At 30.3% G+C, this 15148-nt stretch overlaps 2 protein-coding genes and 2 long non-coding RNA genes across 7 annotated transcripts in view; 3 read left to right on the forward strand and 1 right to left on the reverse strand.

Annotated features, from left to right (window-relative positions):
* Nucleotides 1-5157, forward strand: part of LOC111428599 (RYamide receptor-like) — a 28717-nt gene extending 23560 nt beyond the window's left edge. The window contains exons 4-6 of one of the 2 annotated variants that reach the window (XM_023064199.2): nt 849-917; nt 2009-2235; nt 3678-5157. In XM_023064199.2, the coding sequence (XP_022919967.2) occupies nt 849-917; nt 2009-2235; nt 3678-3759 (378 nt within the window). In that variant the 3' untranslated portion in view covers nt 3760-5157. The remainder of the gene's footprint in view (nt 1-848; nt 918-2008; nt 2236-3677) is intronic. The other variant, XM_023064198.2, reaches the window with a different exon arrangement.
* Nucleotides 5158-7257: 2100 nt separating this feature from the next.
* Nucleotides 7258-8755, forward strand: LOC139431599 (uncharacterized). The gene is made up of 2 exons (XR_011641693.1): nt 7258-7584; nt 8380-8755. It is a non-coding gene; the product is annotated as an uncharacterized lncRNA (long non-coding RNA).
* A 35-nt stretch (nt 8756-8790) lies between these two features.
* LOC111428595 (Ribosomal protein S6 kinase II) lies at nt 8791-13975 on the reverse strand. 3 transcript variants are annotated; one of them, XM_023064184.2, is made up of 6 exons: nt 13789-13975; nt 13507-13541; nt 12149-12229; nt 11097-12085; nt 10501-11047; nt 8791-10109 (listed from the first exon to the last, which is right to left on the reverse strand). In XM_023064184.2, the coding sequence occupies exons 1-6, from the start codon at nt 13814-13816 to the stop codon at nt 9528-9530; spliced, it is 2262 nt and encodes a 753-aa protein (XP_022919952.2). In that variant the 5' UTR covers nt 13817-13975; the 3' UTR covers nt 8791-9527. The 3 variants fall into 3 exon arrangements, with proteins under 3 accessions (XP_022919952.2, XP_022919953.2, XP_071055670.1); XM_023064185.2 differs by lacking the exon at nt 13507-13541; XM_071199569.1 differs by lacking the exons at nt 13507-13541; nt 13789-13975 and adding an exon at nt 12969-13054.
* Nucleotides 12355-13501, forward strand: LOC111428604 (uncharacterized). The gene is made up of 2 exons (XR_002708077.2): nt 12355-12671; nt 13010-13501. It is a non-coding gene; the product is annotated as an uncharacterized lncRNA (long non-coding RNA).
* Nucleotides 13976-15148: the final 1173 nt, after the last annotated feature.

Below are 15148 nucleotides of genomic sequence, written 5' to 3' on the forward strand. Positions count from 1 at the left end.
CGAGACTTGACAGCAAAACGCATAGAGTAATGTTCAATTCTAGAGATTTATTACTTCCATTTCCATCTTTTTAAACATGACAGTTTCATTTTAAATTAGAAAATGTGCCGAAGTCGTAATGAAGGTTTCTGGTGACACTAAAACAGCAATTACATGAGAAGGTTCTGCATAAGGTTACAAATGTTACGATATATAATAATTAAGGCTATGAAATTGTGGGCTATGCTTGGAATTCTAAGTCTGTTAGGTTGGTAATAGTCATAGTTGGGTTATAATCGCTTACGAATAACTTTTAGTTGATGCATTACAAGCAATTTTCATCCTAGCATTTTTGGCTTTTTTGTTACAACAAAATTTGATACCCAAAAACGTCAATTTAGAACATTAGCGATTCTTTGAATTATAACAACATATAAATAATAATGGGAAAGAATTCGGTCTTCAAATATAAATCTATTGTAGTTGTATTGTATAAAGTGTACCCAAATTAATTTTGCGAAACTAAACATACCAAACTATAACCCTAATTAAACACTCCTTGCAGGTCAAATAGACCACTGTACAATGTTGAGAGTACCTTGGGGCCACTTACGTCGCCCTTGCAATATAGAATACGGTACCATAAAATTTAACACCTCAATAATCAATAACCTAATCAAATTTGTCTTGAAACGCATAACTCAGAGAGATTTTTAAAGTAGCCAAATCCATTTACTAATGAAATTTACTTGTAACTATGTGGGAAACCTGGTGAGAGTTTGTTGATTTTCCTACTTTGAGGATTTAAATAGATTAGATTTAGGAATTTAATTAAAAAAAATTAATCAATCGTTTCCCTTTTCTTTCAGACGGTTAGAATGATGGTTGCGGTGGTTTTGGTTTATTCGATCTGTTGGTTACCATTCAACGTGTATTGGGTAAGTAAATAACGTAAATAAAAGAAAATACACCAGTAAATTCACCAAAAAGAATTTATCAAAGGAAAGTAAACGATACAATCAGCAGTAAACGTTTAAATTGGTTCTTTTAAAAGCATTAAACTTAATATTCCCAAAATATATGAGTTTTTTAAAAAATGTTTATCATCAAAAGATTAATAAAGAATAAAAAGATCTAATGGATACATCAAAGAGGAAAGTTATAAATTTACCAAAATTTAAACCTGATGCATATCGCTCGTATGATCCATAAATGACACGACGTTTTGGCGAATTTAGCCGTCCAAAATTTAATGGCTATTGATCCGATATGAAACGTTGTCGTCGCAGAACGTGGTAAACTTTATTTATACCCCGGTTCCGTCGAGTATATGACGCGAATCGAATTGTATCATGAATTATAACTTTGCTCTCGAAACGGTTTCTTCGAAAATTCCCACTCATTAAATAGAAAATGTTATGAATAAAGATCATCTTATATAACCATCACTTATTATACATAGATAGGTGTAATGAAAATGAATAGGTACACATCAAAGATAAATACAGCTTTATATGCATTAACACAGACAGACAGGAAGAGATAGTTAACGTTGGGATGTGCAACTCAAAACATGCCATGCCACTTTATCTTTTCTCTTATCTATCTAACGAAAAGTGTCAAATTTGGCATTTTGAGGATTCTTGCCTTGTATCTAAAAAATGGCGATAACTATACCGATACAAATCATGGAATATGTTATTTTGATTCATAACACACAATTTTTATATAAAAACTTTTTCTCCATCTCGTTTAGTTCTTGAGTTATACCCTTGAATTATCAATACAAATGATATAAATGAATAACAAGATTTAATATCATGGATTAAAATTTAAAATATAAACAAAATTGAAAATAAACAATTTACTTCATATCTTTTACACGATAAAAATTTTATGTATTCAATTTTAATTAATTTTCAAATGTTTGAAATTAATTGATGAAAAGATTTTTTATAAAAGAAACATTTTTACATGAAATTTTTATTTAGATTATTAGTTTTAAAACACTTTTTTCTTTTTTTTCTAGATTGTAAATTCAGAAATAGAAAATCGCAACGTAAAAAAATACTTATTCTACACGGTCCACGCCTTGGCAACTTCACATGCTTGTTACAATCCGATAATATACTGCTATATGAACAGCAGGTTTCGAGCAGGGATTTTGTCGACTTTACCCTGTTGTCGGAAATGTATAGCTTCGTTGTCGAAGCGTTCTAAATCTTCAACCAGTTTACCGCTGACAAGTAAGTTTAAGTATGTACAGAGTTTCTTTTATTAACAAATTTGATGTTTGTTATGTGATCCATGTTTTCTTTATCTATTTACTGTTTAAGTTTTTTATTAAAAATTATTAATACTAAATTAATACATTTAAATCGGAATTGAACGCTTCAGTTATATAGAGTAAGCAATCAACCAACAGTTTATCCACATGACTGCTTTATTTTGCTTCATTTTCTGGATCAAATAACTCACTACCTATTCCACTTTTGCTTCAATTTCACCCCGGGGATGAGATTTACTCTCGTCAGATAACGACCTAAATAATCGAAACGGTTTCTAATTACTACAGATAACATACTTCGATGAACTTGATTCATTTCACGGATAATTTGTAAATGATCCTTCGTCAGTTTTGATTACAATTACCAAAAAAAACGTAATTGGGAAGTTTTTTGATAAAAAAAAAGAGTGAATTTGTGCTACATTGGTCGAGATGAAAATTTGAATTTCATGGACAACTGAAAATCCATATTCATGTGACATGGACAGAGTTTCAGTGTGGCCAATTTTATTATCCCAAATATCCGGAAACTCTTCCCCTGAATACAATCAAATCATGGCAATGCTAAAAATATAATTCAATTTCTTTTGATTATCTCATTTTAGATGTTCTTAAATAAAAATATAATCCCTCTATTTCTTCCATATCTTGTATTAGCCGATGACGTAATAAAATTTCATTGCAAAACGTTACCTTTATGACCCCTTTAGGTCAACTATACATTATCAAGGGATCCATTTCTACAACATCTACGCCGTAAATTCGAAACGGATCCGAGTATCCACAGCCGTTATTCCCTTTATCTTTTATAATACAAGTTGCACTTTGAATATAAATATACAGATTACTAAATTGTGTATCCAAGTTATTTTTAAAATGGTACTTTTATTAAAATACTTTCAATAATAGAGAATATTAACTTGAGTGAATTAATTATAGGAGGAGAAGATGCATCTTGCATACGAAACGGGGTGTTCTAAAGGAGATTCAGGTGAACATTGATTTGGTCAGGGAAATCAAAAGCCATTATATTCAACAATGGCATTATTAGAGTCGTGAAATGGTTTGCGAACTTCTCGATTGTGTCATCGAATTTCATCCATAATTAGCGTAAATTGTCTCTAGTTAATGTTTCCAATAATACCTATTGAGTTAAAAAAAAAGTTTCAAAAGTTTTTTTGGATTTAACAACTTGTAAATAGGGTGTTGCATTAAACACAAAGTTCTAAACAATTTTGTAGTTTTCCAGTTACTAGTTATAAGAATTACATCAAAAAATTAATTTTAACCCAACCCAAACCAATCCCAATAATGTTTTAACACTTTTTTAATAAATATTAAAAACGATAAAATAAATATCAATAATTGTTTATCTTTATTAATAGAAATATGATGAAAATAATTCTTATAGGCTTAGAAGGAACGGATACAACCCTTCTAAATCGAGACAACACATGCACTACCTATATAAGCATGAGACGACAGAATGGTAGCCGGATATCAAAACCAAACAACCACCATCAACACCATCAGGTTCCAGTTCGTTCCGCTTCAATGATGCGTTCCACAATCGCGGGGAACCAGTGCAATTACAGGAAATCGGTCCGGTATCCGAATAACGTCGTCGAAAATCAAATATAATAAGAGAAAAATCCGGTTAACCAAACGAAAATAGAGTAGAAAAAGGGGAAACGGGATTTTCGGACGGACAAGCGTTAAGTCCGCAGTCTTAGTGAGTAAAAGGAAAAGATCTCTCCAGAAAAGAAATCGAAAATCGCTGACGTCATTGGCTAGACGAAAAGCGAATTCTTTCGTTGAATCAGTCGAGTGGAAAACGTTTGGATATCTTTCTAGGTGTGGAAATTGTAATCGAACTATAAAAAAAATGTATCAAAAGAAACATGAATTGAAGAAAAAGAAAGACTGAGAAGAAAATTTTAATGTAACGTTAATGTAACAAACAGGAAACTATTTGCAGTTAGAGTTATATTCAAGTAAACTCAGAGAGTGTTGAATTGCACAATTTGAACTGTTTGGAGAGGGTCATATGTTAAGCTTCGCACTTCCGCTTGGGTCCATTTCGAATTGAAAACTTTCAAAGTTCACCACAATTCAACTCTCTCCGCGTGCATTTTGACAATGAAAAAGTTCTTTTCGCTTTAAACGGATGTTGAAATGTTTTTAAAAGTTTCTCTATTAAAAACCTGTAATGTTAAAAAGGTGTTAAAGGTAAATACAGTTTTTTAAGTCCAAAGTTTTGTTTACAAGATTTAAAAAAAGAGTTTGCGTCAAAGGTGAAATCTTAAATATAAACGTAAAAACGTTCGAATCGAGATGATCATGTTAAAGTAATGATCTCTTATTGTGGGGAACCTCACGCTTTTCATTAGTGTTTAGAATCCACGCTAAAACTAAAAGGAATTAAAAAAATGGAACCAGCGACTTATTTGATTTAAATCTGAAATGTTTGAGTTAATAAAAAAATTGTAAGTATTAATTTTCCACTTCCAATGTAGCTACTGGTTAAAATCGCGGATTATTTTAATAAAGCTTAAACTCCTACTAAATTAATTAAAATTTAATAACGACGAGACTTTCGAATACTATTTTAAAAAAGTCGCTTTCCATTTTTTTATTATTCTGAAATAATATTAATATTTAACATTAAATGTAATCTATGTGTATATATGTAAAGAAACTGGAGAATCATATAATTACCAAGAAAATTTGCGCACACAAATGTAGTACACAAAAAAATAAAGAAATCCTATCAAAAAAATAAATTAAATTATTTATAATAAATGTGATATGTTTAAAACAATTAAGAAAAATCTTGTAGTGTAAATTTTAAAATAAATGTACTCCCAAAAAGATTATCAGTATTAAATAATAAATGATAAAATAAAGATTTATATTAAACATAAAAGTTGTTTTAAATTTTCTCATTCAAAATTAATAATCTCGGTGAAATTTGCTTGTAAATTGGGGGATTTGGTTGCATGAAATTTGGTTCCGTTCAATAGCAAACTCGGTTTTAACGTCCCTTTCAATACAATGTGCCATCGGAATTTATCAAGCCACTGCGGCGTCCTACTATAATATTAATGCGTCCTACGAAGAGACCCGACACGGTCAATTAGAATTTATGGACGCTACAGGAATTCGAGAGAGCGCACCCTTTTTTCACCTTACCCTATTTTCCGTGCCAATCGTAATTCACGGTATTAATTCGTGCTTCACTTGAAGTGCCTTTTTATGTCAGGTCGAATAGAAATAGAAAAAAAATTGATTTGTATTCAAATTATTATTTCGTTGGAAATTTTAAATTTAATTCAGTTCATTCTAATTCCGTGCGGTTAAATTTTACGATCTACGGTTTGTTAGTTAATTACTAACTTTGTAATCGAGAAAGCACGGCGTCGCAATGTGAATAAGTAAATCTTGTGTGGCACACTTATGTAATTATAGTCCTTAAACGCAATTAACTTGATTTATGTTGAAATAAAAAAGATTAAGCTTACGATAGATTTCGAACTCAAAAGAACTGATCTTTTTAGGTGATAAAAAACACTTAGAATTCAAAATAATTGAATTATTAAGTTATTATCATCATAAAATCGCTGGGTTTTCAACGTGGACATTGAAACTTCAGGTATGTACTTAATATTTTTTACTTAACAGCTTCGAAGTCTCATAAGTTAGAGATTATCGCTGATAGAAGAAAATCGTATACACCATTCATTTTCTATATTAATTTAAAACATTTTTTATTCAAAAAGTTTCTTTCCATCATTTTTAATTTTTGACTGAGAATAAATTTTAACGTCAAAATCGTCAACTTGAAAGCTATTAGGTACTGCTAAACCCGAATGTTTCTAGTTCTAGGTCCAGTATTAGTTCTAGTACTAATGTTAGTTTTAGTTTTAGTTGTTAAAATTGGATTGAAAGTTTTAGAAATAAATGTTTATATAAAACATTCCAAGTTAATTAAAATAAATTTAAATTTTATCTCAAAACTGTTTTAATTAATTGATTTAATCATTCAAACTTAACAAAATTGAAAATTCAATCACCTTTATTTACCATTTCCTAGGAATTTCCATTCATTATTTCCCATTTAAAACTTAACAAACTGTGTTGTCTGTGCATAATTAAATTATTTTCACTTCAATTTCACTCGCGACATTTATAGATTAACTCCTATTTGTAATATTAAATTTATGCTTCAACGTTTTTTGTCTTTACGTTTTTATGTATTTTAGATCGTCATTAAAATTCCGCTTGGGATTCTTAAAAGGGGAAAAATTCTTCTTGGTTTTTGAGGGTTTCTTTGATTTAAAATAAAGAGGTGGGAGAATATGTATTTCCGGAGACATCACGTTTACATCACACCCATTTTCTTTAATAATAGGTCAGAAAGCACGGAAAAATTGAGTGACAGGCGTGGGCGTGCTTCTGTCGAAGAAACTTCGGTAAATAGCTTTTGACAATAGGGTTGGGTTCATGTTCAAGCTCATTTCCACTGCACCCCTTTTACTCTCCCTTCACGATCAATTCTTACAAGATTGTGTTGTGCTTTATCGTACCCGGTGGGTGTAATAGAAAATTGAAAATAGTACTAAATTTAAAATTACTTATTGATTTTAGTTATTAAACTTAACAAACTAAAATAACTTTTTTTTAAATCAGTTTTAGTCTTCTCAAGCTACCTACTCCTATAATTTATCACATGATGATATATTAGACGTTGTAACACCTAAACACACCTCGAGTTACTTTACTACAGCAATTTGCGAAGATTAACGAGGCGTCAAGTTTACAAGTTTTTTACTTCTTTATTTCTTTACTAACTTAATTTCTTTATGCAATTTTCAAATAACTTTCTTATCTAATCTAACCCAACGAAATTCTCTTTTCGAAAAGATCGGAAAAATTGTTGCCGACGCGTTGATCGTCGATGAGATTTCAAACAGTTGACGTGGGTAATCTCGTAAACCCAAGTTTTATATTTACGACATGTCGGAGGTGAAAAGCTTGTCGTAGCACGAAACCTCGCTCCCAAAATAATTTCAAACGCGAAAGACGTAACTTTTCGTTGAAGTTTTGCGGTTTTTTACGATTACGTTCGGATTGATTTACTCGTGACACAACAAATATTTCCTTCTTTACATTGTAGTTTCCTATTGTTACTAAAAATTAGTAATGGATACGTTCAAATCGATCTTCCTGTTGATATTAAAAAAAGGAAGAGGTTAAGTGAAGTTATTATCTTACAAAATAAACCAAAAAAATTTTTAATGGAGTTTTAAATGAGAACGGTAATGATGGTTTTTGGTAACGAAACTAATAAGAGCCGCACAACTCGATAAATATTATCGGTAAACGGCTGTGAATAAGCATTTAGATTTAGAAACACAAATTTATTTTTGCTGTATGGAACATATTTATTGGTTCAATCAAGATTTACTAGATGTTATTAAATTTATAATAATTTAATTTCAAAAAGTAATAAACTAAATCACCGTTATAGAATCATAGTTCAATTACGTTTAAATTAATTACACCCGCGGTCATGTATTTATTAATGTATACACATAATTAGCTATAAAGCTGTAAGCTGTGGGCTTCTGTGTGTTAAAATTTACATTATTATTTGAATTGTTTTGACATCAAACCTTCAATATGTTTATTAATGGATTCAAATGTATTAGGTTATAATAGAAATAAATTGTACAGAGCAATATCAACATTTATTTTTAAAACTACAGTACGTATCTCCTCATTTCTAATACTAAAACAAATCTATTTCGCAACCCGTCTTGCAGAAAAGTAAGCTTAAGGTTGTTTTGGTTCAACAATTCAAAAAATAAAAGTTTAAATAAATGTAATAAAGAAGTAAAAAAATATGTGGAGAATATTGGACATAACTTTTTGGAAGTGGTACTTGGAAATTGATTTCATGCTCAGTGACCAAAAAACGTTTATTGAGTTAACTTGAAATAGTTATCGTGAAATTCGTTAAAAAGACTTATTTGACTTTAACAACGTAAATGTTGAAATTCAACATGAATATTAATTGCTTTATGTATTAAATAACATTTATCGTGTTTCAGGTCCAACAATCAATTAATTCAATGCGCTAGGAGAACATAATATCCCACACATTGGCTTCATCTCGATGATTAATCATCAAAGTATTATAACATTTAATTAAGAGTATAACCATGAATGTTTTTATTGTATAAATAAAACAAATTTGATTTTTTTCGTAACTCTTTATATAACTATACAATTTTTATTTATTATACAAGATGTAACATTTTTTTTGAAACCGTAAAAGAACGAGACAATAAATTGAGACCAGCTCTCAAGAGATAGTTTTAGTTTTTTTTTTTTAATAAATTGATTTGAACAATTTTTTTAGAACATTAATTACACGGAACATGGCACACAGAGGATTGTACTGTTAATATACATTTTTTGTGATGAGGTCGAGTTTTTTTGTAATTAACTTTGCAAAAATATTATGTATTACTCCTATTCTTTTTATTTTCGACAATATTTATTATTTACAGAGACAAAAGATCTCCAAGAAACTTAAAAAAATAATAAAAATAAATTAAGGAACTCTTCGTCTTGCAATGGTATTTAAAAAATATAAATGCACTCTATGTATATATTTTTCTTTGATTATTTCCTTACGTGTTAGAAAAATACGTATACAGTAGGGCTAAGATTTTTTTAAGTTGTATCCACACAAAAGCGATTTTTAATTTTATTTGATTAATTTTTTTTAACATTAAAAGCGAGACTTTTTATTAAAAGATTTGAGGAATGAAGTTGTACATCACAATAATGAAAAGAAAGAGAAGTTTTTTCTTAAAATCTACTTTAACTTTAAAATAAATTAGAAAAAAATTGTTATAATCAAACATCAACGTTAATTTATTATTAATTAATTATTTAATATAAATAGGAATTTCTTTTGTACAATTTTTTTTTATTCCTTAAAAAAAGCAATATTAATCGTTATCATTGATTGTACATATCTTTGTACATCTTTATAATAATATTAATTAATATTTTTCATTTTTTTAATTGCTACTTATTTTAATTTAATCTTTAAAGCTCATCAGATAATAACAAATACGAGAAATGAGGGATTGAATCGCATGATATGCTACAATTGACGTTTCTTTTTCTGCCCAATTATCACAAAAAACGAACTTCAATGTTTCAATTTCTTTTTTTTTCAATTTTATTAAATTGCATTTGAATGTTGTTGTAAATTATTTCTTGCTTTATCTTTCAATCGTCTCCTAGCCAATTCAGACATAGCAACAGGTCCCAAATGAGCAACCTGAGGTGATGTAGCAATCGCTCTAAACGTTGCTTCAACAGCTTCTTTTAAATTTGGCCCAGTCGCAGAAGCGGAAGCTGTATCCATTAATAAATCACAAGAATTTCTTTGATGATGATTAACATTGATTGATGTCGCCCGTTGATTCACCCAGGGATGTTTTAAAAGTTGACTCGCCGATGGCCTACGTTGTGGGGCAACGTGAAGCATATCCGAGACGAGATCTCGAGCTTGTTGCGAAACTTTCTGCCACGATTTACTTTTGAAATTTAAAGAACCCGATGTGATTCTTTGTAAAATATGTTGGGGGCTGTCTTCCGGTTCGTTGTTAAAGGGACATTCGCCAGAAAGCATGATATGAAGAACTACACCTAAAGACCATATATCGCAGGCCGCATCATAACCTTGACGTTTTAAAACTTCAGGGGCGACATAATTTGCCGTGTAACAAGGAGTCATTAGAAGACCATTATCAGCACGAAGCTAAAAAATTAATAAATTAAATTTCTTAATAATTAAAAAAAATTAATAATGAAGTTAGGGCGAACAAGGTTATGGGACGGCGATAAGGGAAAGCAAGAAGATAAGGAGAGGCTGCGTGGCGATGACAGGGAGTCTCCACACCATCTGCTGGTGGAGTGTAGTGAGTTGAGGAAGGTGATGAATTGGAGACTGGCGTTGGGCGAGAGGGCAGAGGGAAGGAGGTGGATGGGGGAGGTGATGGCAGCAAGGAGACAATGTGGAAAGAGACGCTAGGGAAAGGAGAAGGATTTAGATTAGTTATGGATTCCTTTTTTTTAATATTGTAATCTTCTGGAGACAATAAATTATTATCATTCTTAATAATAAAGTTATTTTTTTCTATAATACTTACTTGTTTAGCAAATCCCATATCACAAATAGTAACTCCTCTTGGATCTTTATCTTCAGTAGCAAATAAAATATTAGCTGGTTTTAAATCTCGATGAACAACACCATTTTCATGTAGAAAAGCGATAGTTTCCGTTAAAGTTTTTAGAATTGCGGCAGCTTCATGTTCGGGAAGTCTTTTTTTCGCGACCATATAATCGATAAGATCACCACCTTTTAATAATTTTAAAACTAAAAAAACACGTTCGTCGTCTTCGTAAACGCGCATTAAAGAAACTATTCCACGATGGTGTCCGTATCGATACAAGATTTCGATTTCTTCTTTACAATTACACGATGATTTATCAACGATTTTTACAGCGAAATATTGATCTGTCGCTTTGTGTCTTGCCAAGCGACAAACGCTGTAACTTCCCGAACCTAAAACTTTTTGCAATTCGTATTCTTCATAAAAACTGGTTGTTGTTATTCCAATTAGTAGCGGAGAAGGTTCTGTTTTTTTAATTAATGGTGGTGCTGTATCCAAAAGGCAAGGCGCCACAAAACTGAACCTAAATTTATAATTGATTATTTAATTAAAAATATTTAAATCATTTTTACCCTTTAAATAGTTCCCTTGCGTTTGCACTTGCTGGAACTCCTGGAGAATCTTTTGGCGTTTTACTTGTAAATTCAGAATCGAAATAACAAGCATCGTTTCCTCTCATTGGCACTGCTGGTTTAAAAGGTGGTCTTATTCTCTTTGCAAATAAAGCATCCCATTCAATTGTAGCGAAAAATTCGTGTTTTTTTAAATTTTCAACACCTCCGGGTCCAGCACCTAAACGATTCGCTGGATTTCTTTTAAACAAAACTCTTAACAAACTCTGAGCTTCCGTACTTAAATTCGAAGGCATTCCTAATTTCGCTTTTAAAATCATTGTCATCGTATCTCGTCTTGTTGTACCTTGAAATGGTAAACATCCGGTTAACATTTCATACATTACAACGCCGAAAGACCACCAATCAGCAGCGAATGAGTGCCCCTTTCTGTTTACAATTTCCGGAGCCATATATTCAACGGTTCCACAAAAACTATAAGTTTTTCCCTCTTCAACTGGAAGTTTTGAAAGCCCAAAATCGGTTAATGCAATGTGACCCTCGGAATCTAAGAGAACATTTTCCGGTTTTAAATCCCGATAAATAATACCCAAAGAATGTAAATGACTCAATGCTAACGCTAATTCTGCTAAATAAAATTTCACATCTTCTTCTGTAAACATAACCTCTTTGGTAAGTCTTGAAAATAAATCACCGCCTCGAAGAAAGTCCAAGATCAAATACAATTTTCCTTCGGTTTGAAACGCGTAATGAAGCTTTACAATGAACGGATGTTCCACATCAACCAAAATATTTCGTTCCATTTTCGATCGATACCGATCTCGGACTTTTAATGTAGCTTTTTTTAAAACTTTCATTGCATATAACGTTCCAGTGTCGGCACCCATCACTTTTTTTACTAAAAATACTTTCCCAAATGAACCTTCTCCTAATACTTTTAACAAAATAAATTGGGAAGGATCAGCTTTTTCGTGACCATTACGTACTACCTATAAGTTTATTTAAATAAATCAATAAGCAGGTACTATAGATGTATAATAAAGTGATCTTGCCTCGGCCAATTCAATTTCATGTTCACCTTCCGATGGACCATCATCTGAATTGGGAATATCATCTCCATCTCCAGATTGTGACTGCAAATTAGAACGTTTCTATGATTTTTAAAATGTGATAATAATGTATGTAGTGCGTGATTTTATTATTTAAATTGATAGTAATTTTAGGTTTTTAAAAGATAGCAATTATTATTAGTATTTATAATAATAGTATTGTTATTAGTATTTTTAAAGATCTTTGTCATTTTGGTTATAATGAGGTTATAATATAATCGTCCATCTTGTTAATCCAACCAATGATCTGTGATCGTTCGAATTCATTTGACGTTTAAAATAAATGTCAAATTTTTAATGAATTTTGACAAGATAACCTTAAGAATTGAAATATGTTCATTTCTGCACTATAAATACTCTGTGGTTAGTTTTTATCGTAATTTTTCCTGTTTTGAGGTTACGAAATAACAAATTTATTTAAGAAATCAATCGGAAGTATACATATGTTGCTATCTTATTGAACTTGGTATGTTTTTTTAAATTTATCTAATCAACACTTTTAAACTCTTATAATAAAACTCTTAACACGATAAGTGATAATAAATTAATGTATAAAATTAATTTGCTATATACTATTAAGAGAAATTATAAGAAATAAAAAAGGAATAAAAGAAAAGAAGCTTATATGCCACAAAAGAAAGAAAACATTTAAATGTTAAACTCATGCAAAATAATGATAAGTACATGATATTAAATTGTGCAAACAATGAGAGAGTAATGATAATTAAAAATAAAATATAGTTTCTCAATTGATTAAGATTACCTTTTTTATAATATTCGAAGTAATACAAGGCATTTTTGTAGAGGCTTAAACAAGAACTGAAATGACAAAAAAAAGAAAGGTGATCGAAACCAGGATGTGGGATGTGAATGTCCCCAAAAATTTCATTCAACAAAAAAGGTTCCAAGAATTATTTTATTATTCATTTAAAAGGAATTAAAGAAGAGGGGGTATAATACAAAAGGTGCTATACAGGATGTTTTAAAAGATTGATTATTAATAACAACAATCATAGTACCTCAAAAAAAGATAGGATTTGTATACAAAATGAAATTAAAAAAGAATCACTCCAATTATTGATCCACAGACAAAAAGAGCACCTGTTGCTGGGACATTCAACAAATAGCACAAGGTCTAACAAGGAGAAACTACATTTTATCATTATTATTATTGTCGTTTTGAAACATTAAAGGAGAAATGCAAATGCGAAATGTAGTGCTTTTTTTTTATTTTTATAGTTAATAATATTTTGTTTTTGGCAAAAAAAAGAAAACAATAAAATGTGATCAAATTTACGTACAGAAACAAATCTTAGGGGCCTGGACACTCCGATAGCTGCAAAAATGAACAACATACAAAGAGTTATAATAAAAAACGATAACGGAAACGAAATAAAATTAAAAAAATTGTAACGAATTTATAATTTATTTTATTGTAATAAAAAATGTTGCTAATCGCGTGCCATTTAGCAAATTAAAATAATATAATTGTTAAAAAAATAAATAAAAACAATTATTAAAAAGTAAAAACGTCAATATGGCACTGCCTCCTGCAATCGGATTAAGTCGTAGCTTTTGCTTACCTCTATGGCGGCGTGTTGGATTTGCCATGGTTCCACCGAATTAGCTAACGGCATATTATTTTATTTACAATTTTCACCCTATTTAAATTACCCGTTGTTTCTTTACATTCACACACGTTTTGATAAAACATCAATACCATTCCTCAAGGTTGACAGCCGAGGAGCGGTGGCTGTATCCATTTCAGGGATATTATCATTTTAACGGTTACCCACACTGATTATAACGAATCTTTCAAAATTAAATTTGATAAAATCAAAATAAATCTTATTGTTAATAAATGCGAATTGCAAAATTGTTTTCGTTAATAAAAAAATTGGTTGTCCCAAAAAGATAGGTAACTTTTTATGCAAATTTGTGAATTGGGTTGTATAACTTTCCGTCATATGGAATATAAATGGAACCATGATTGTGATGGTCCAATAGTTACAGATCTATTATCAGTTCCTAAATTTCGGTTCCATCGCTATAATTTCCACGTTTTAATGCTGTTGGAGGGAAAGCATCTGCAGTTTTAATCGGAACCCTGGTTTGCCTGTATCTGCACTTTTGTGGGTTGTTTTTGAAAAGTTGTTTAAAGGTTATCACTTATCACTATCAATATTGGTCTGACTAATTTTATTAGTTCTGCGATTATTATTTTATAGGCATTAAAAAAATAGATAAGTAAAATAAATCTCTTGTTTATTTTATTACATACCACATTTACTTTTTCGTAGAAAACTGTCAATCATTTTATTTTTTATGTTATTTACATTAAATAAATAAAATACTAAATACAAATACGTAGGTGTATTTATATTTTATGAAATGCATATTAATTTATAAGGAATGTTACGTAGGTTAGTTCTGTTTACAAACATTAATTATAGCGTGAAGTTTTCTTTAGTAATTAGTAATGCCAATTATAGCGTGAAGTTTTCTTTTGAAATGCCAATTACACCGTGAAGGAATGTTAAGTAAGGTTAGTTTTGTTTACAAACATTAATTATAGCGTGAAGTTTTCTTTAGTAATTAGTAATGCCAATTATAGCGTGAAGTTTTCTTTTGAAATGCCAATTACACCGTGAAGGAATGTTAAGTAAGGTTAGTTTTGTTTACAAACATTAATTATAGCGTGAAGTTTTCTTTAGTAATTAGTAATGCCAATTATAGCGTGAAGTTTTCTTTTGAAATGCCAATTACACCGTGAAGGAATGTTAAGTAAGGTTAGTTTTGTTTACAAACATTAATTATAGCGTGAAGTTTTCTTTTGAAATGCCAATTAAACCGTGAAGGAATGTTAGGTAAGGTTAGTTCTGTTTACAAACATTAATTATAGCGTGAAGTTTTCTTTAGTAATTAGTAATGCCAATTATAGCG

Source organism: Onthophagus taurus, chromosome 10 (assembly GCF_036711975.1).
Source record: "Onthophagus taurus isolate NC chromosome 10, IU_Otau_3.0, whole genome shotgun sequence".
Lineage (NCBI taxonomy): Eukaryota > Metazoa > Arthropoda > Insecta > Coleoptera > Scarabaeidae > Onthophagus > Onthophagus taurus.